General features: G+C 32.3%; 1 protein-coding gene across 2 annotated transcripts in view; it reads left to right on the forward strand.

Annotated features, from left to right (window-relative positions):
- The window catches only part of LOC130891315 (neuropilin and tolloid-like protein 1), a 692365-nt gene that overhangs the window by 645281 nt on the left and 23528 nt on the right, over nt 1–23556 (forward strand). For both annotated transcript variants that reach the window (XM_057795951.1, XM_057795952.1), the window contains one exon: nt 13588–13851. In XM_057795951.1, the coding sequence (XP_057651934.1) occupies nt 13588–13851 (264 nt within the window). The remainder of the gene's footprint in view (nt 1–13587; nt 13852–23556) is intronic.

Raw genomic sequence — 23556 nt, forward strand, 5'->3', positions numbered from 1 at the left:
ATGTGTACAATAACAAATGTACCCTTTTTTTTATTTCTGAAGAATTTGAATGCCAAATGGATAGTTATGCGATTTTTTATACTTAAATGAAGAGTGATAAAGTGCAAGCAATTTGAATACGTCAAAATTATCAGAGGTAGTTTGCGCCTATCGCGAAATTATTTCAACTGTAGTACCAGGTGGGCAAATAAGAATGGTCGTAAGACATATCAGGGGTTGAATTATATTACAGAGAAGTTAATATCACACATGATTAGTAATTTTACACATTATTCCATATATGTTCGGTATTTTTTAGATCAAACATACCCTGATAGGTAGGTGGGGGGTGGAAGTTTATTTATTTGGCCAACCAAATCTCCAGACCTAACTTATTCAGATTTTTATTTGTTGAGCTGAATAAAAGATATCTCTTACACCAATAGACCAACAGCAAAAGGTATTATAATTGAAATAATAGAACAGTACGAAGTAATTAAATGGCAGAAATTGGAACTGCTGTCCTATCAACCTATCGGCGAATGATTTCATGTATAGAAAATGATGGACATTTTGAATACCAAGGGTGCCCCAATTTCGTGGTTATTTATCTCAATTGTCAATTGCTAATTGACGTTTGAAGAACAATTCTCGCCGCTTGTCACATTCCTTAAGATATCTCAGAACAAAAAAGATATCGACATGCGGTTTTATGTATTTTGATTTTAATTTAGTTCACTTTCATGATACCTACTCAAACTTTCATGTTTACCTTAGGTTCATAGTCGAGGGGGGGTAATAATGCTCGTCGAATATTTTCCAGATCCCAATTTAAGATTAAGTAGTTCGTACAACTGCTGCAGTTTTTGCCAAACTAAAATCGTCCCCTTCAAAGTTGTTTTGTGGAAAAATCAAATTCTGCTTCTGTCTCTTCTCATTTCAACTTCTCCAGGGCTGTAGTTATTTCCCTTTTAGCAAAACCATTGTTGGAGAAATAATTGTCTCAAATGAAATATGAAAAGTGGACTAACTTCAATATATTTTCCGTGCTTTCCAATACTTATGTATTCATTCTCGGAAATAATGAATTGAGATTTGTGGTTGCTTTAAGTTGTATAAATTCTTGTAAACATATAGAAGTATTTCTATCACTATAACTTTGAATATTTAATTTTGACTCCTACGAATTCAGAATATTTACATGAATTTATAGTAACAATAGAGTACAAAACAGACCTTGAAATTTCGTAGACAAAGCAGCAATGGTGCATCTGCGGTTTTCTTAAACCATTCTGTCAACTCGTTGAACTAGGTCATCTGAAACGACAAATTTGCGTCCTTGGCCACCTTTATCATCATCATTCCGGGCATCTTCAAACTTTCGACACCATCACTCACGAAGTTTTCCCCATACACACGACTCTTTCTGCGATGGATTTCTGGAGCACTATGGCCTTCAGTCTATAAAAAACCAATCACACTTGGAGCATCAATAATGGCAGACATGTCTTCGTTGCTGTAGCACAACGCTGACTGAAGGCTGAATGTCAACAATGGCAGAGTGTGCAGTGCGAGAGCTTTGCAGTCGCCTACAGCGCATGCCCGCTTTCTTCTGCTCGTTTAGCGACTACACGGAGCGATCGGAGGTTGGGAAAAAATGGCCCCCGTATATATTTTAATTGATGGTAAAAGCAATTTTCCGCCTTACTTCATTAATGATCCTTGGATATAGCAACATCTTAATTTAAGCCTGATTAAGGGATATTCTGGTTTAATAGAAAAAGTGCTCTATCGTTCATAATTTCAGCAATTTCTTGATATTATATCGGCTTTATATACGATGTTTCCTTACTCTCGTAATTTTTCATAAAATTTTGTCAATTTCAAGAAAAAGTCGTATAACCAAAATCCAAAAACAAGCTTTCATTTACAAGTTGGTTATGAATTTATCTCAGATTTTACAAATTAATAAATATATTTCAACAACTAAATGGAAAAACATATCAATACATTGAAGGTAGAACATGAAGATTTCTCAAAAAAGTCATCATTTTGTCTTATATACAAAATTATTCTACGCCAAAAATTAAATTTCATTGACCAGTAGCTAATTTTTTATTACATTGCATATTGTCCCAGTAAAAATTGTATCTGTACAATAAATATCTGACTTGTGCTATTACTAAAATGTTTTATATCAGCTTTGTTCATGAGTCAAATTTCAAATTAGTTTAGGACCAATGTTATGTGCACTCTCTTAATCGTTCGCGAGTTGATGACTTCTTCTTTCTACCCGGTTTTGGATCATACTAAAAATACGTAAGTTTAGTTTTGTAGTCACAGAATCCATTTATGGAGGTTCCAGATGTCGGAAATTAGTACTTCAAATGCTTCACCAACAATTAGATTGACTTGGTTGGCTTTTGAAAGTAGGTTAACGTATTTAACGAAATGTTTTATTTTGGAGGGCCTATTTTCAGGAGCTGCGGCTTGGCTCAAGAGAAGAAGAACGCACAGAAAAAAAGTAAATTTTTTTTTACTCAACATTCGAATTGAGAATAATTGTCTCTTGATTTTGTTAAGCACTCAGAGGAGTTCACTCATTTTTGGATTAAGCTAAGTTTACTCCAGTTAACTCTTTTTTGGCTCAAGTAAGGTTATTTTAACTGGCCGATAATTTCGTAAAAACATATTTTCCTACAAAGTAAGAAATCAAGAGCAAATCTTTATAGGGCCTCGTGGCTACATTTGAACAGCGGCTGTGCTGATCCCAAGATGGATTCGCAGTATATAATTGTTAATAGACTACTTATACAGGATATCATTAGAACGTATTTCAATTCATAATTTCTCCTCCCTGTTTCCCATGACGATCATTAACGATTTTTATTTTATTCCTATTCAACTCTCTGTGTGGATCCGGTTTGCGGCTTCGATGATCGTTTCCCGAAAATTGTCGATTTTTGTCCCACAATAAAGGGCTCCCAGACGTGAAGGGTACGCGAACACGAGAAGACTCCACATTCGCAAACTGTGCAGCTGTTCAGTAGCAATTTCCTTGGACAGTTGTGCTTTCGACACCACGATTGTGCATACAGAAAGAGTACCGTATGGAAATTACAAGACCTGCATAAGCGTCAAGAGCGCAAATTATACTGTGAGACCGGCGCGAACCTGCAAGTATAAACATGATTCGCGTGCGATTGTGGATCGGTCATTATTGTATATGTATACTTACAAATTCATTTGTTTCTAATTTAATACTAACTTAATTGCCCGACCTTGTAAACTGACTCAACTGGACTATATCTATAAATTTGTACCAATAAATGAAAATTAAATTATAAAATGAATCAAACAAGTCAATTTTTTCAACCTTTGTAGCGACCTTTGGAAACTTATTTTACACATAGAATAAATGAAAAGAAGCCTCCTACAAAATTAAAATATTGAATTATAAAGACTACCCTACTTCCTAGGCATAGAAATCGTGCGTGCAATCATCCATTTCCAAATAAACTATACTTAGTTAGATAACATTCCCTTAAGACATTATATTCTAATACAGAAAGTGGCGGATCTCAACCTAAACGATTCGTTAATTTGTTTTGAGTGGAAGTGAGACAACACTAAAATATTCAATACTTTCATGAATGATTAATATACAAATGTATTCACTACTATAATCCAATTTAGTTGAATGAATGAATTTCAGATTTAGGATTTGCAGAAAGAGAAGCAAGAAGGATAAATGAACTTTAAACACTCTAATTTCAGAAGTTAAAGTACGATTAGATTCAAAATAGTCCAGTCCAGAACGAGGTTACTCAAAATATTCAATCCAGTTTTCACTTTATTAAACTACGATCAAGTCAACATTATATAAAATTCTTGCTTCGAAGTTGAGTAACTAACTGGGTGTATCGATGGTTATGTTCTAAATAAGGCCATATAAAAGTGAAATTCCAGCCTTCTACTTTTTATTTACTTGACACTACTAATACGGTAATTAAAATGGTACGGTACGGTACGGAAATAATGATGAAATTAGAAAAACTAGAACAAACTATAGGCTAAAAGACAGAATATTTAACTTACTCGGTTTCTCAGTTTCTGGTATATAACTGTGCTAATTTTTGATTTATCACTACATTTATTACTACTCATCGTTTCCGACAGTCAATTTGATCCTTAACTTCGAATAGCTTGTAACAAATAGTTTTTGGTATATCACAAATTGAAAAGAATGTATGAGTTTTTTAGTATCTTATATCGGTATTGGATATTGATTTTGTGCATCTTTCCAATATCGCTTGTTTCCAATGTTATAACTATATCGAAATATAACACATTGAAATTACTAAAACTCATTTATCCTTATATTTATTTTATAGGTTATAGTTTATAGGTCTAGCTTTCAAAAACGCGCTTGTCTTAAAGTCAATAACTCGAGAAACGTGGAGTTTATTCTAAATGTGAACATCTTATGATTGATTTGACAAGAGTTGGTTCTTAGTAAATAGTATGAAAGTTTTTACTCAAATTTTGAAATATAGCAATACTGATGTATATATGTCAAATCTGATGTTACCATCATAAGTTTGACATTTTTATTGGAGTGTTATTTGAGTTGTTTACAGATACGTGAAACATTTATTTTGATTTTGATCAAAAAAATGTGATTAAATCACGAACATATTCGTGGGATGATTATATATAACTTCAACGTAATCAAACCAGCAGCAGTGTGCCAATCAAATCTCTTTTTGAGTCTTACTGATTTAGCACCATCACGAAACACCATCTTTCTAAATTTAATCGTGGACGCACTTAGCTACAGATTTGCAAGATTGTCCTGTTGAATACGATGAGATTGAGGGATAATTGTCATTAGTATATGAAAATTTCGCTGTCGAAAAGAGTTGTTCGCTTTGGATACCACATAATTTGACAATTGCTCAAAAAAAGCTCATGTTGATTGGTGTAAAGAAATGACGAAAAAATTTAATCGCGGTACTTCAAAAGATGTTTAGGAGATCGGGGCAGGCGACTAAACGAAACAACAATCGATTGTATAGTTCTTTCAAGACAAGCCAAATCTAACAAAAGTTGTTCGCACACGAAGCAATTTAAAGCAAATGGTCGCCTGTTTTTCGGAATAACTGGACATGTTGCCACCGTTCCATCAGAGCAACGTAGATTGGTCAATTAGTAATGGTGAATTAGCATATTATATTTGTCAGAAGTGTTTGAAAAAATCAGAGGAACCAATCGCAGAAGAAGAATCATTCTCCACCACGACAATGGGAGCTCTCATATATGAGCTCAAACACAAAGTTTTTGAACAGTTGATACATGGAATTGCTTGGTCATCCGCCGTAAAGCCTTTGTTTGCACCCAATGATTTCTTATTATTCCCGGAAATCGAAGATAAATTGCAAGGTCAACGTTTTTCTACACCTGAAGAAGCGGTTGATGCGTTCAAATCACATGATTTGAAGGTACTTCAATCGGAATGGAAAAAATGCTTCGACAATTGGTTCAATCGCATGCCATGAAGACATATTCAATTATAAATATTTTTTCATTTGTATATCTCAAAAAATCATACATTTACAATTTTCCTACGTAAGTCAGATTTCCCACCTAATATCACTGTCGTCTAATATCACAAATAATTCAATAGTTAATTGGAGTTCGGTTGTAGTGTCCTCAATGACTCCTCAGTTAACTGAAATTCAGCCGTCATACTTTAGGATATACAGTCAAACATTGCTGACCATCGAATTAAAGTAAGAAAGACGGAACAGGCTATCAGTATACCAAAAGAAGGAATTTAATAATAACATAATTTCATTTCGATTCAGTTATTCACCATACATTCACCGTTGACCATATTAATTGTCACTTACCATTAGGTCCCATTAAATATTATTGGCTTTACTCACCTGGTGACGTCATCAATGCCCATAACGTCACTAATAGGAAAGCTCACATTTTATGCTCCAAATTTAATACTATTCTCATCAGTACCGGTTAAATTACCATTTTTAAATTATCAACTGGAATTTCCTACATTCAACGTAACGGATTCGCCGTTAAACTTCACGAGTTTTTCTCATTTATACCCATAATACATTTTTCAATTTTCACTTATTTTTTTACTGTTTATTTTTTGAGCAAAAATCTGTCGTGTCTCACGACCGGTCATTTGACCGGTATTATGATTTATACATTTTCTTAATAGTTTCTCTCTAAAACTCAATGCCAAAATTATAAAGTCATTACAAACGAAAGTAATGTACTTCTGGCACGATTTTATTCGATAAATGCCTTCAATAAAGGCAAAAGGGTTAGGTTAGTGTTTATTGATATTTTTATAGTTAGGACGGCATTTTCTGTAATAATTGATAAGAATATAATCGAACTCATAAAAAAGTCCACAGACGAAGAGACATTTAAAGAGTTGGGATATTAATGGGAACTGTTTACTGCAAAGTTATATGTATGCACTTTTTGGAATTCTATATGCACGCGGCATATATGAGACTAAGAATATAAATATAGCAATTCTATTAAGTAATAAGTGGGACCCGACTTTTTTCTCAAATACTATGTGTACAGATGACGAACTAGTACCATATATTACAAACAGGGTGTTTCTATATTCGACCTACAACGCTCTACAACAGAGAGATCTCAATAAATGATACATTTTACTATAGGAATACGAACCCTTACGGGGCATAGTTGCTGAGGTATAGAATGTTCAAAATTTGAATTCAAAATCAAAAATTTGCCATAAATCAAGAACGCCTCAAGGTGTCTGTAACGTCTTGCTTTAATGCTTCCAGTCTATATGCTAAATTTTGCAGTTTTTTCAGATGTATTGCCATATCAATTCCCCTTTCGGAGCTAAAACAAAAAAACTTTTCCAACAATCTGCATTTTTGATCTACACTATCTTTTTGAAATAAGTCTTTGAGTTTTTTATATATGTCTGCCGCGGTATTACAGTTTATTATATGCACCAAAACCCTTTTGTCAACCGTAGAAATGAATATTTTTTTAGCCTTTACGTCTCTTTGTATCCAAATCTTTTGTCTTTATCTTCAGTTAAACTTTCAAAATTTTGTTGTTATTCACTATTGTATATAAACTGGCTTTAAAATAGACAGAATTTGGAAATTCCACATCTCAAACGATTCTGAGTTTGGCAATTTTTCAATGTTTAAAATATTGTTAGTTTCATTTTCCTTAGCGAGTTGAGAAATAAATATATTATGTTCTAAAAAACTGCATGTTTTCTGCTTAAAATAAAAACAAAATATGAAAATACAAATTAAAAATAGAATAACATAAAAATTAACACAGTGGGTAGGCTGCTGGAGTCCCACTTATTCTCAGCGCTCCTGCTGGAATCCGTTACTAGGATTCCACATCTTTGAAAAACGATTTGAAACTGAAGAAAGTGTTATATGGGTGAAAAGCGGCTATTTAATTAAATCGATGTTTGAAGAAGAAACTAAGGTTTGATGGATTTCTAATTAAGTTTTATTAGGGATTGTCGTAACACAGCCTAATTGGAAGTATATTTTACTTGGAGACCGGTAGGAACCGGGAATCTAGCTAATTACGAACTCACATTTTTTCCCTTCTATAGCTTATTTTGCGAGCATTTCCTACCCAGAATGAGTTCCTTTTATGTGTTTTACATTCAATATTGAAAATATAAGTTGTGAAAGACCGGTCTTTTGACCGGCCGCGATAGGAATAGGTATACGTCGGTTGGAATAGTGTTAATCAGTCTTAGTATAACCGTTCGGAAAAAAAGGGAAAGGAGACTTTTGAGAAGCACCATTTTACACTAAATTGTTACGACTTTTGATATATTTCAATGAAATTTTCTTAATTTTCTACAACATAGCTTCTTTAATGAAGACCTAAATTGATGGTTATCTAAAATGTATACTATACTGAAATATACTACATTGTCAGATTATTACTAAAAATGCTTTACTTATATTTTTTTACTCGCAAAATAGTTACCACCGAGCTTTAAAATCTCACTCTCAAAGACTGTCTCCGTTAAGCATCGTATTTCTGGCTAGGAGAATTTGTTCGAGCAGAAATAGATACCACGCGCCGTCAAAATTTCATGACTAATGAGTATTTAATGATTCTGGATATCAATATAACCTTACAATGGAATATCACATCATCTTCTAATTGTTATTAGCTCAATGAATAAAAAAAGTCAATATTGCAATGCACTCAAATGGAAAGATGAAACTCCTGAAATTTTATCATATTGATATATTTCTATTATAATAATTTCTAATCATTATTTAATGGAGCGAAGCCGCGGGTAAAAACTAGTAGTTAATATTTTGAGAAACAAAAAAGCCATATCCAATTATAAATACAAGTTTTTATTTGTCTATCTCGAAACTTAAGTAGTAACTCTCGTATATTCGCAGCACAGTACACATTCGTCGGAAAAAAAAATTTAAAATGAATATTTCATAGTTTGATGATGATAGTAATTGTAAAATTAGCAAAATTCGTAAAGAAACATGAAGATAAATAATTGATATATCAGATATAATATCCATATAAAACTAATCCACAATAATAGTGACAATAATTTATGACAGATGTCCACGTCTATTGTTAAGTTGAAAAACTCCTTAAACAGATTTACGAGTAGAACAGTAATTAGCAGAATATGAAATGTGAACGTTATTAGTGAAAAACAACTATTCAGATAAACTTAATTTGTGAGGTTTTTTGGTATGTTCCATATAAAGCGAAAATATTCAGCTGCGTCATAACGGAGGTCACGCAAAACTCAAATAATATACTTCTTAAGAAGTATTGTGAAAGGCGTGGATTTATCTATCTCCTAATATACATTATGTAAACTAAGATGACGCTTGAAAACACCGGACTAATAAAACTTGCCATCACTCAGCAATGAAGATATATGAATATCGATGAGATAGGAAGAGCTTAGCAGCCGGATGTGTAGCAAACGTTTGAAAAGCACTTATGAGTGAATGAACTGCATTTGTACTGGATTATCTTATATGCCTAATACTTGAAGGAAATTCCCATGACGAGAGATTTATCTGAAGATTTGTCGTCAGTGTTTTCCAGGATGATCATTTCTCTACCCTATCTTCGTGGAGATTTTAGAAAATGATTGAAATGAAGCGAGTTGATGGAATAATAGCTATATAGATTCTTGACGGCATAACTTCTTGAAGTTATGCCATTAAGGTTTATGAATTTATACATTCAATATTTGTCAGAGTTTTAGGAAGTAAAAATGAAAAAATAACTAATTTAGGATATTTGAGATGACATGATCATTCTTAACAATTTGAAATTATCGTAAAATCAACCATATCCCAATATAGTGCAAAATTTCTATAAATCGTTAGAGACAATTGGGCTTTTATATATTTGAAACTCGATTACACACTGATATGGAAGCCAAATTGTCGACATAAAAAGAAACAGTCAATTAACGTTGATGCTACATTTTCACATAGTAAACATTATTATTATAAATTACTTGTCACAGTTTGCCCTGTCTGCTATAAATTCAATGTACAATCCCCTGTCACAATTCATCCCCACATTAATTCTCAAATGGAAAAAAATATTGGGACTTTTTTTCACTCAAAAAACTTTGAAAATGTGGCAGCATTGATGATATCTGTTCCAAATTACTCATTTATATATTTCCATGGATTCCTTTGGGATAACACGGTACAATGTAGTCCTAAATGATCGTTATCAGCATCTTACTGACAAATTAATATTCTGTCCGCATTATCCGTTAGTATTAATTATTCATAGAATTGTATAGAGTGTTACTTTGCTGATAGATCCTTCCTAACACGGTCAGATCATTGTGGTATACATCTTCTGAATAGATAATTTGCTCGTTCAATGAATGTATTGCTGCAAATTTTGATATAGACGCTAACATCAATATTTAATCCTTTAGTCTGGAAATCATTCAGTTTCGAACGATATTAGTCCGTCATTAGCTTTTGTCTCACATTTCCATTTGTTATCCATATAGAATTACTAGAGAAGAATTTTTTAGAATAAATAATAATAGATTCTATTTAAATGGTGTGATTTCTTATAGAAATTTTTTTGTATTTGCCTTCAGCAACATTCACTTAAAACCTCACAACAACAGAGAGGAGATGATGATTTGGGAGATGTATTTTAATTATTACTAAATATAAGTTATATCATACAAAACACACACGTGAGAAAGCACTGCCATAAGAACAAAAACAACATGAGGTACAATGAAAAGGAAAGTTTCTGTAAATATCCTCTTTCCATCAATGTCACTATTAAGAACATGGAACCATAACTATGAACTGTTTTAAGTACCTCAATAAAAAGGAACAGTTCATTATTCCAGCACTGGACATCAAGTTCTTTTTACAAGGAGATGCAAAACATTCCATGTTGTGCTCAAGATTAATATCGAAAGAGGTATGAAACTCTTTAAAGTAATAAAATTAAATAACTACAAATATCTAACAATATCGGAAATGAAAAACATAATTCTGCTTTGATTTGTTATCAGATCATTCAGTATTTAAGATAACATCATAAGTCAAACAAATCAACATTCTTCAAATAAAAATAAAACAGACTTGGGATCTACACTGCACAACATTAGAAGTGGATTTTTTTCAATCATCCACGATTTGTGTACAAAAATATTTGGTGGATAGAGTTCACGACAATCACAGACGACGTTCGATTATTGTGTCTGTTTGAGGCAGAGTCAAATACTGTAGCAGGGTTCTGCGTATCGCCGCTGCCATTTAAAATGAATGAATAAATTGAAGAATGATGGAAAAATATTATTTGCAATCCGTTATTTCGAATTTGGTTAGTTGTTGTGTTGTTGAGTTCTCAAATAATTTATTTCAATCTTCTACATTTCAATACTGAATTGGATTAGTTCATGCTAGTTCTTAAATAAAATGATAATATTATTAATAATAACATGTTCAATCTTTGACCTGCCCTCCTTTTTGCAAAAAAATAATTGTACTTATTCAAGAGACCATAAAGCTATTAAACGCGGAACAAAACTTAATCAAAAAATGCTTCAAATACATGTTGTGGAAAATTACTTCACATTTATTGGAAAATCATTAATTTTCGGACATTTTCACCAAAAAATTTCGCTATTTACATTTTATGTAAAAATTAGGGACTTTCCAAATCTACTCGACATTTTTGAATTAATATCTCATTGTTTCTCAAAATTGTTTCTAGTTTTCAGCCTTTGCCTATATTTTCCATGCATTTTGAGTTCGCTACCTGTTGATTACGACTTCATCTCAACAAAATATTTCTTGACAATGTAAACATAGGAAAACTAGATTGCTTTATAGTGATTAGTGTATATTATATTAGCACTAGACTCATTATCTCGTATTATAATGTACTTTTAAGCACCAAACCACTCAAACAAATATTTACTATTTCGAACTAAGAAATATTAACCACTTTATAACCGCCGATTATGATTTAAGTAGAACAATAACTGGAAAAATAAATAGACAACAAGACACAAGTGTAATAAACAAATCACGTCTACGCCTATGACTCCATACTGTGATGTTTTTCTTATTTATTTATATGATTTCTATTAATGGGTTTAATTAATAAACACTGACTCTTACTTTCTTAATTTATTTAAATACTACACACTACTCAATTTATTCAAATTTTTCTATTACTTTGCTAATTCGTTCTGTTCATTACGACTATTTATTATAAACTGAACTGAACTGCGCTACAAAGACTTATTTATATACCACAAATATAATTCTTCAAACTAGAACATAAAAAAAGAAATAATTAAATATACCTCCATAGAAATTATCCAAAAGAAACAATGTAAATAAACCATTTGCGGATATAAAAATAACCTTCTTCTTCCTCTTTCAATAGGACCAGGTACTGTTCAATCCCGTACGTTTGTCCCTTTTCCTGGATCTTCCGGAAAAGCCGAACTCCAGCTCTCGTACCGCCTCTTTGGTGGTTTGTTTACAAGTCTGCGTGTGTTCGTTCTTTGAGTTTTAGCCCACTTTACCCATCTGTCTTCTGGTATTCTTTCTACGTGATCCCTCTAGAATCTTTTTCGTGCCCGGATCTATTTCACCACATCCTGTACGCCCAATTCTTCTCTTATGTCATCACTCCTTATTTGGTCCCTGACGGTGACTCCCTTGATGATTTGTAGTATTTTCATATCTGAGAATAGGTCTCACACACGTTTCATATATTCTGGTCTTGCTCTGTGAGTTCATCGCTCTTTCTCCTCACTATATCTCTCTTACTTTTGATGCTTTCATCGCTTGTGTTCGTGCCTCCTCTGTCAGGTTTCTTTCACCAGATATATTCACTCCCTGATAATTGAATCTTGATTCAATATAAAAATAATCATCAAACGAATTCCACGGATTATAAAAAGTAAATTAAAGGCGCTGCGTGCACCTCCACCGAATTTCATAATTTAATACATCTAGGCAGGACCGGCTCTAAGGCAGAGACACGTTCGTAACAATACGGAAAACCAATCGCGAGGTAAGTAGACAGGCTTCAGACGAAAATAGATTTCTACGCACATTTCTTAAGTGACCTATTTACTTCTTAACCGGAGTATATGTGCATGAGCAGAAATTTATAGTCAATGTTTTTGTATATTTTATTTCTGCCTTTGTGTAAATGTGATTAAAAAATGATGCGTTTCACTCTCATGGCAGTGCTTTCACAGATTTTACTACCATTGTTGTTAACAATAACTCAGTTTATTTGCATTTACAACGAATAGAAATATTCCAGCTGGAGCAATAGTATGTTGGATACATGAGAGGTTGTCTCACGTGGAAGCTGCTAAGCAACTGGAGGTGTCGCAAAGTATTAGAAATCGAGCTTGTATTCAGTATATAGAGATAGGATCTGCAGCGTATATACACGGAGGAGTACGAGAGAGAGCCACAACTCATGCTCTAGATCGTTCAATAGTCATGACTGCAAGAAGAAACCCAATTTACATCGTTTTAAGGATTAATTACTTCTTAAGGGAAGTTACTGAAAGGTTCATCTCTAGTTCAGTTATTGAAGGTGGTTACATGCACTTAAATTGAGAACAAGAAGATGCACTATATATATGTTCTATTTTATTATTGAAAAAGTTTGTAAAATGAGCGAAGGGAATTGAACAATTTCACGAAAAAAATAAAGTTTTAATTTCATGATACATTTTAATATTCAAATTTTTTAAAAATTTGTTAAAATTGTTTTCAACACATCTTCAAATAAACAATCACTTTAAACACATTAAATTTATTGGCAGTTGTACAAAAATTTTCTATTGAGCTAACCCGAATCATTTCTGAGTTTTCTGCATTTCCACATTTCTGGAGACGATATCACTTAGTATATTAGACCTTCAACTTACTGTAAACCATTTCAATTATTTCATAATAAAAATAATGTCAATAAAGTCTCCATTTATTTGATTTCATAGTTTTACTGTTAATATTTCAGGAATATATTCGTCAAAGCCGTGAGCAGCAACTCAACGAATTAGAAAAACAGGACAACGGCGACAAAAGATCGTCGAAGTCTCGTTCGCGGAGTCATAGTTCACCCAGTGTTGATTCATCTAATAGATATGACGCCGACGTTAATGTTGCTACATCCGTAGCTCCGTGCTACGTTCCAGGCGGCGACGTCCTTCCAATTCTGATCAGGAATGAACACAGTATGAGCCCTTCAAACGGGGACGCTTACAATACCAATATCTATACGGTAAGTTAATACTGAGTGCAAAAATCTTAATTTTAAAAATTTGAGAAAAAATTAATCATATTTGTAGATATAATCAATATGTTAGTAGTAAGAAGAATTCAATAAAGGTATTTTATGCTATGCAAGGGTAACACGATATGACTGATTTTTGAAATTGTGAATGTTTCATTCGAATACATTTCATTAACTTATACTTTTTGAAATCGAATTTAAATAATGAAAAAAAATGCATCGCTACATAGACGTAATCTCACTGAAAGAAAAAACAGAAAACAGTATATATTTAAGAACAATTTCTCATGGAATGATTTAGAATTGTAGAAAGTATGTTAGTGATCGCTCTTACATATGACTCAAAATTCCCAAAGCTCTATAGCTCAATCAGGATTATATATATATATATATATATATATATATATATATATATATATATATATATATATATAATAAATTCACACGTTACCCATTACTACAGGTTTGTCACTGATTACTGATAATTGAAAAAAAGTTAGTTGTGACCCTCATATTAAATGTTAAGCTCTACTGATTCCCATCATATATCTGCGCATTCATCAATACGTTTTCGAAATTTTTCAAAAGTTGCCAGTCCTACACTGTCATAATGTTTGTTTGATAAACTATTCGTATCACTTTTCTCTATACGAATGAATCCAATATTGTAATATGCCACACTAATTCTCCCAAATAATCTTTAACATAACTGATTATTCAGCCAATCAGTAATGCTTTGAATATGAAGGGCAGATATCATGTTAATATAAATGAGTTTGTGGAATATTTAGAAGTGCCTAGATAATTTCTTGCAGAAATAAGTCACTATGCTGATTCAACTTATACTCAATGAAGAAAAGTCTGATGATTTCTAGCTCGTGTAAAATAGCACAAGATACATTATCTTTTTTGAAATACTGCCTTCGTGCTTTGATAACTTTTGCTGTTTTGGATAAGCGGAACACCATTTGTGATGAAAGTACTTTCGTCATAAAAACCTTTTAATATATGAAAATTTTAGTTTTATATAATCAAAAACAAACAACTGCCATCGCCTCGGTTCTAAAGAGTGAAAACTTTATATGTTCAGAGACCTGACGCTGATGTGCATACGTGCTGTGACAAACTTCTGACCTTACTGGAGTCCTTACCTCTGAAAAGCAAATTAACTCTATGCGGCGATCTCAATATAGATTGTGTACAGGTCAAGAATATCTTCAATCAAAAACCAGTTCTAGTACTATAGACTATGTTGTATAATCGTATGATTCATAATCTACCGACTGTACTGTCTTTAGTTCAGGTCTCTGTGATCATGAAGCGGTATTAACAAAATGTTGGATAAAATTCTGTACTAAAAATGGTTCTCGTATCTTTTCGGAAAAAAAAATTTCGAAACTTAAAGCACCGTTGTAAAACAACTGACTGGAACATGGAAATTTCTAGATTCATAAAAACACTAACAAGTCTGGCATCCACTTCTTTTTCCCTCAGGTGTATTAAAAATAAGCTGGTTCACTACGAATATCTGCAAAGAACATACGATCTAAGAGAATTCTCGGATAGTGTCTTCTTCAAAAATTACGTGAAACTATACAGAAACCGATCGGGAAGACCGATCGGGAAGACCGACGGTTTCAGATGCGATTGTTCAGAAGATGAACACTGAGCTGCTCAAGGACCGAAGGATTACTGTTCGTAAACATGTTGAACGTACTCCTGAAGCTTCTCATAACACAATGGGAATAACTTCAACTGGAACGTTGGGTTATTGCAAGGTGTGAGTTCCAGGATGCTCGCAAGTTTTTTTAATAATGACAGGGTGTAGACAACAAAGAATTGTCGTAGAAGATTAAACGTGGCGTGGATGTTTCTTTACAACCCCAAATCTAAACAGCAATCTCGTCAGTGGCGTCATTTTGGTTTACCGCAATTAAAGAAATTCACTCATACTCACAAAAGCACTCAGCATGAAAGTTTATGAAGATTGTGTTTTGGGATTGAAAAGATTCATGAACAGATATTATGAAACATTGACAAAACTCCGGCGAACTACCCAAAATCACTGGAGGGTGTAGTTTATGGTTACGTTAAAGGGTAACGATTTACGGTTTAGGTCGACTCTGGTGATTGATGTAAATATAGAGTTACCCAATCGGGAATATATCTTCAAGATCGCTCGTTTATAATTACACACTACATATCAACCTAAAGTCAAAGTCTACGGTCAAGTTCAATACAATACAACTATCAACTATATACATTACTGCCATTTACATTATTTGTATTACATTACTTCTTTATTCTTGTATGACTAATAAATATCTATATATATTTTCTTTCATCTCCTTTGTATTCGATTATCTAAGACTAGTAGTAAACAATTTGCGCTTTGTATAATTATACACTTTGTTTGTTTACATAAATTGCTAATCATAAAATAATAAGCTTTTAAATGCTTAGCAATGTTATGAACGTAATTTTAGTTTAATCAACCTTGTCCTCGCGTCAGTTCAACTCAGTTCGTAGTCTTTTTTGACCTTCGAGATTAATAACTACCACAAGAGGACGACTATCGGAGGAAGCAGTACTTCCTCACGACAACGCTTGATTGCACAGAAGTTTTGCAAGAAATTTGGGTGAACTGTTATCCCCCGTATAGCCTTCAACGATTATCAATTCACTTCCAGACTAAAGGAATAGGTTGTAAAACCTCCAATTGCGACGATGAAGTACGAGCACACGTTTCCTCAATGAATTGGCGGAATATGTATATACGGACATAGCTTTCTTTTGTTTATTTGCTAAGAAGTTTTATTTCATTGTGCACATTATCAACTATTGAACTTTCACCTACCGTTCTAGTTCTTTACGGTTTTTCAGTATCTGGCGAAATCGTTTTTCACACAAACGACCCATAATAGGGATTAATGCAGCCACTACTGTAAAGTACCTCATCTGTCAACCTCGATTTCCATCACAATAAATATTTCAAAATCCAAAACTGGTTTTCGGTGATGCATTCTAACGAGCACATACAAAGCCAGACCTTTCGACGATATGATTCTTACATAAAATATCCCAATCGTAATCGCAGAAGATCGTAATACGAGGGTTGCTACTTAAGTTTTAAAATATGGCAACACTGACGTGAATATATCAAATCTAACATTGCCATCATAAAGTTTGACAATGGTAAATGTTCTTAGAAACTGTTGTCATGGGAGCGCTATTTGAGTTGTTTACAGAATGAACCAACAGCAGTGTGCCGCTCAACTCGCTTCGACTTTTTGTGATGAAGCAACATCTCGACTTTTTCGCTGGAATTCCGAATTCAATCGTGAACGCACTTCGCTTCAAGATGAATGTCGTGAAGGGATATTGCATGAATATTTCGCTGTCACAAAGATTTGTTCGCGTCGGATATCGCATAATTCGATAATCCCTCAAAAAATGTTTGTGTCGTTTGGTGCAAAGAAATGCTGAAAAACTTGCGGTGCTTCAATCGACGTCTATGAGATCGTGAAAGGAAACTAATCATGGATCTAAGTATATGAGTCCCAAAATAAACAAGAATCGACTGTATAAGTCTTGCAAGATGAACCAAAGTTGTTCTCGTAAGAAGCACTTCGAAGCAAATGGTCTGTTTTATCGAAATAACTAAACATATCGCAATCCGTTTATTAGAGCAACGTAGAACGGTTAATTCTAAATTGTACACCAGCATTAGTTTGCCAAAAATTTTCGAAAAAATCAGAAAAACCAATCGCAGAAGAAGAATCATTCTCCACCACGACAATATGAGCTCTTACACATCAGTTCAAACAAAAACGTTTTTGAAATGTCAAAATATAGAATTGATGGGTCATACGCCGTATTAGTCCTTATTTGGTAGCCAATTATTTGTTCTTATTCCGGCAGATCAGAATTAAATTGCGAGGTCAACGTGTTTCTACACCTGAAGAAGCATTGGTACATTCAAATCACATATTTTGGAGATATGTACCACAATCGGAATGGGATAAATGCTTCAACAATTGATTCAAATACATACAAAAGTATATTTATTTTAATGGACAATATATTTCAAAACAATGAAGCCATATTCAATTATAAATATTTGGTTTTATTTGTCTATCCTGAAACTTGATTAGCAAATATCCTATCAGAGGTCTGTACAGGAAATATTCAAAGAAAATGAAAATTTTCCACCATCAAGTGATATCGTATAAGAAGGGATATAAAACTTTTGGTTAATTAAATATTATTTTGTTTATCCATATTTTAAAAAAAATCATCTTCCAGAATGTATTATTTTCTGAATAATTAGTCACTATTTAAAAGCGCTTCAAAAATTTTTTTCTTTAAAAAAATGTTCAAAGTTAGATGAGCCCGAGATTTCATTTAAACCGATGAGATTAGCTTGAAGATACAGAATTTCTAGGTAAAGAGGGTCTTGATGTCAATCTGTGAATTTGTTTATGACAAGATTAAATGCTAATTTCAAAAGACACTACAGAATAATATCACAAAGTAGAAGTTCACAAAACTTTGTTACAAATTTGAGGGAAATTAGCGAACTTCTCTGAAGACGTTTAATTTTCGTAATGTATATTGTACTGGAGAGAAATCTTAAACTTTGTTAACAAAATTATTATTTTGAAACGAATGAAATATAATGAAAAAATCCTTTTCGTTTATATGAATCATTTCAAGCTCAATTTTTTTATTCCAATACAAAATTGGATAAACATGATAAAATAGTGGGAATTGAATAGTGTAATTCGTGAAGCATGGTAAAATTGATGATTGAATACTGAGCGTCTATTTGCTGAATTGATACCTGAAATGTCTAAAAGCTTGTACAGATTATGGAAGTTAATATCGTAAGAGGATAATGGATATGATTGTGGACAATTAATCGGATTTAGTCTATTTTGAAGAAGAATCACTAACAAAGAAGTTTATATTACAAGGCAGTTGTTAATTGAGAAAAGTTGACATAAGTAAGTTCAATCACTTGTTGTCCTCTTAGAACAATTATTATAAACTGATAATGTCTATAACTATTGAAAATTAATGTCACAAGAGAAAAAAAAATTAATTCTAATGTTTCATGCTAACATTAACCAACAAAATAAAATTCAAGTCGTAAATACAACAAATGATTATAAATGTTTATAATTGTTTATATTTGTTGATTTACTGTGTTTATAATACATTTTTCTATCAGTTATTGTAATGAAAATTAATCGAGTTCTGGTGCGAGCCAATAATGATAGAGGTTTTTCCTTATACAAGGGATAACGAAGAAAGAGTTTATCAATAGAAAGAACTAGGACAGAAAGAAGCAAGATGGAAGGAAATAGAAACTGTGGATCTCGTAGAGGAATCAACAGATGAAGAAATCTTGGAACAGATAGAAAATTCAAAAATCCATGAGAGTGCAGGAAAGAGTAGGTTTCCGGTTGGAATGCTTAAATACGGCAAAAAAGATAAACAGAAAAGGATATGAAATTAATAATGGAGAATGAATGGAGAATAAATGGGATAGAATAAGGCAATAATATGTGAAATATTTAAGGAAGCAGAAAGAAGTATGTGTGGAAATTATAGAGATTATAGCGTATAAAGCTTTTACTAGAGTTGTGAGACTGAACGAGTGCCAAAACAATAGTAAATTGATACCAAAGAAGTTTTTAGGAAGAAAAAGGAGCAACTGATCAGATAGTCATCTTTGAGACGTTGATAGATAAAAGCTATGAGCAGAATCTAGCTCAACATGTTGAGTTTGAGGATTTAAAGCTTATGATACGATAGATAGAAATAAAGTTTGGATTTCCTTGAACCTGCTAGGAATTCAGAAAATGAATCGTGAGCTAGTCAAGATGGCATTAGATAACTCACAGATTTGAATAGTGTGCGACGAGAAATTTTCGTTCAAAGGGAATCAAAACAAGGAGATCCAATATCGACAGTGCCTATTAATCTAGCATAGGAGAAAACTGTACGTACATTTTTCAACAAAAGCAGCAATTAGTTGTTTATGCAGACGTTTTAATTTCTACAACCAGAACAAACAAACAAAGAAGGTGATGGCAAGCGCATTCTGTAAATTACAAGAGGCTTATGGACCTTATTAACCAAGAGAAAACAAAGTATATAGTACTAACCTAGAGAGTGGTTGGTAGAAAAGAATACATACAAGTTGAAGGGGAAGAAAATAGAAAAAGTTTTCGATTTCCAGAACCTGGCAGCAACACTGACAAAATGAAAACGAAGAATAGACTGAAATAAATAAAAGAATATCGAGAGGAAGTGAAGCCATGAGATCATTTAAGTGGTGAGTAAATTAGATCACAGTAGTAATCTAGTGCAGCCAAAAAATATTGAATAATAATACTATCGACAGTGACATACGGAAGTAAAACTTTATTTTCAAAAAAGGCAGAAGGAACAAAACTGATTATATAGAAAAGGAGGGTGTTGTGAAGAATCCTTGGGGAAATAGAAACAAAACGCGGAAATGAGAAAAACTATCCAAGAACTGAACAATACTCATCAGTAATAAGTTTTAGAAGAGCTTATAGAGTGAAATGGTTGGAGCATACTAAGACGACGCCGGAAAATACAAATGTAAGAAGAGTCATTGAAAAAGGGAAGAGATTTTGAAAAAAAAACAGGGATGTTAAAGAAAAATTAGTAACTGCAGTGTTGGAACGTATTATAGAGGTTAAATGGAATCTAAGTACAGAAGTTCAGAATCATATTTCATGAATAAGCAGTTGAAGAGAAAGAAAAACAAGTGCTAGACCATAAAGGTCCGTGATCTGTAAATGCTTCTGGATTTTTGCAGTAATTTTCGTTATATTAATACCTTCTGCTGTAAAAGCTATCACTACTTGACCGTTGAATGCTAGTTCCATTATAATAACTAAATAATATTCCCTCCCTATACTTTTTTGTTAACTACTTCAACTGAATTACATATCCTTCGTACCTTCGTACCTGTTGATCCCGTCATCAGATGTCCCAGTATTTTTCCTATGATATTTTTTGCTTCCTCGGGTGTAAATACCGTGCTAACACCACTTTTCAGTCCTTTTTTAAAAGTTTCTTTTCCACATCCACTTGCTAAAACTTGAGCTTTCAATACTAAATTTTTAGTATTCAATTTCTAAACGATTTTTTGGGCTTCTTGTTAGTATTTTGTCTCTCCTAGAATTCGCAACTGGTATTCTATTTTCTTGCTACTAAATATATAGTATCTTATTACTTATGTCTCAAGAATATTATTAGTCTGACACAAATGAAATGCTTAGCATTTTCATTGCCACAATCCCACAAATTCCACGTATATATATATATATATATATATATATATATATATATATATATATATATATATATATATATATATTCCTCTGTTTTGATAGAAAATTGGTTTAAAAAAACAGGTGAAAATTGATGCTCCGACCTATTTCGGTTTTTTCCAAATAGGTCGGAACGAATTTAGAAATACAGTTTACCTTCGGTCTCTCAAAACGATAACTTGGTTATCGAATCGCGTATAAGTGTTTGTATATTGGAATTAAGCAGTGAGTTTAACATTCAATCAATTATCAATGAATCAGTGGATATTATTGGGTGATTAATGAATTTAATTCTACTCCAAAGACTCGTTATGACTGATTTATGTGTGTTTAATGATTGCTTCACCATCTCGTTTCATCATGTTACATTGATTTCCATCAAATCGAATTCATGTATTCGTGTATGGTCTAACAAACTAAAAATGAAATCAGTTACCATAAATTGTTATGACCCACAGTCAGATCTTCATAATTCTATAAACCGTGTAAGTTCATCTGTGCCTATGTACAGGTAGGAATTATAAGCGAGTTATAACGATGTTTCATATACTACCTCAAATTTGTGTTTTTGGATTCACATTTTATGAATTTATATTACGTTACCAATGTTCAATTTGTCAAGGTTTCCTTGTATTTCAAACTAAAGTGGAGTAACTTGAAATGCATTATACAGCAGTGAGCAAATGGCAATTAATTGATTATTTGATATTTTCCATATGGTAAATAGAAGTAACATTATTAACTTGAAGTTTTGAAAACGTTAATTTTCGAACACTGTTTTTGTGTCTAGCAATTTTGCTTTAATGCAACAATATAGACTGCTTTACAAAAAAATATGATATTTGATACAACCCTGCACATTCTATATTTTTATTTTTGTCTTATATTATTGCAAATTGATTTACAATTTCACATATATATTACTTTTAACAATTAGTCTGTTTTAAAGACGAGATACAAATAATGGAGATGGCAATCATTCAATAAACCATTTATTAGAATTGTATCATTCACTGAAATATAAGTGTACTATTAAATATAATATCTCAAAAGAATGAATATTTATACTCGGGTATTTTCTGTTACTATCACCGTTTTTGGTGTTTATGTTATAAAATCATATCCAAAATATTTTATAATATATATTGTAGTCCTTAGAACCCTCCAAACATTTTTTAATATCTAGTTATTTGAATTGATATATGTATTAACAAACTACATTTTCTTTATTTGTAACTTTTTTGATATTGTTATATACAATAAAGTTCACACAGAGAAACAGAAATTGGATTTAAATCATTTGATATGACAATTAAAAATATCTATGTCTATGAAACTAACGTTTGAAACTGATCAATCAATGTGTGTTTCTATTTTTTAAAATGAAACTCTTTTAAGTTCAGTAAAGTAAGCATGAAAATTCCCAAGAAATTTTACTAAATATAAAAATGATTAAATGAAAAATTGGCTACCGTTGATTTTCTTCATTTATTGATCACCAATAATCAAATATTTTCTCTTAGTCCCCGCTGCATCCTATCAAATGTATAAAATTTCAATGGTGGAAGGCTAATTTGAGCATTTTCTGTAAAACGTTAGATCTTAAAAAGTAACTAGAATAATTTATATTTTAAACAAAAAAGACATCATCTATTTCTTAACACTGTCGAATTATGTCATCTAAAAAAGATAACTTAAGTGGAAAAGGTTAAGTAATCAAACATGTTTAAAATCATCTTACCGTTAATTGTTATTTATAGTTCAAAAATCCACGACAGTCAAATCTCTATAATTTTATAAACTGTTCATCTGTGACTATTCCTAGCGCAGGAAGGAATTATAAGAGAGTTATAAAGATGTATCATATACATACTACCTTAAATTTTTTGGAGTATAAAACTCAGTTTTTATTTGTTTTTGTGAATGACATTACGTTTGGTCATCTATCGTTGGATACTTATTATAGTTACAGCTTTCTGTCAGATAAACCAAAAAATTAATGAATTATAATACTACAAGGTAATAGTAGATGATAATACTATGAAGGCGACAGTGTTAGTCATCAGAAGGTATATACTAGTACTCGTAGTGCATACTATCTTCTATGTTATACCGTCTCCTTCTGAATAATGAATATTACTAATTAATCATGTAACATATTCACCTGCAATATTACATTGGATTTTTTATTGTCTATTTATGTGTCAAATGAAGTTAAGTCAAATCCCCGAAGTTTCCAAGAAAATAAAGAGACTCATACGTTGAAGAATATAAACAAATGGATGTCATGAAATGCTGTAGAAGACATTAACGGAGCTAT

Source organism: Diorhabda carinulata, chromosome 3, assembly GCF_026250575.1.
Source record: "Diorhabda carinulata isolate Delta chromosome 3, icDioCari1.1, whole genome shotgun sequence".
Lineage (NCBI taxonomy): Eukaryota > Metazoa > Arthropoda > Insecta > Coleoptera > Chrysomelidae > Diorhabda > Diorhabda carinulata.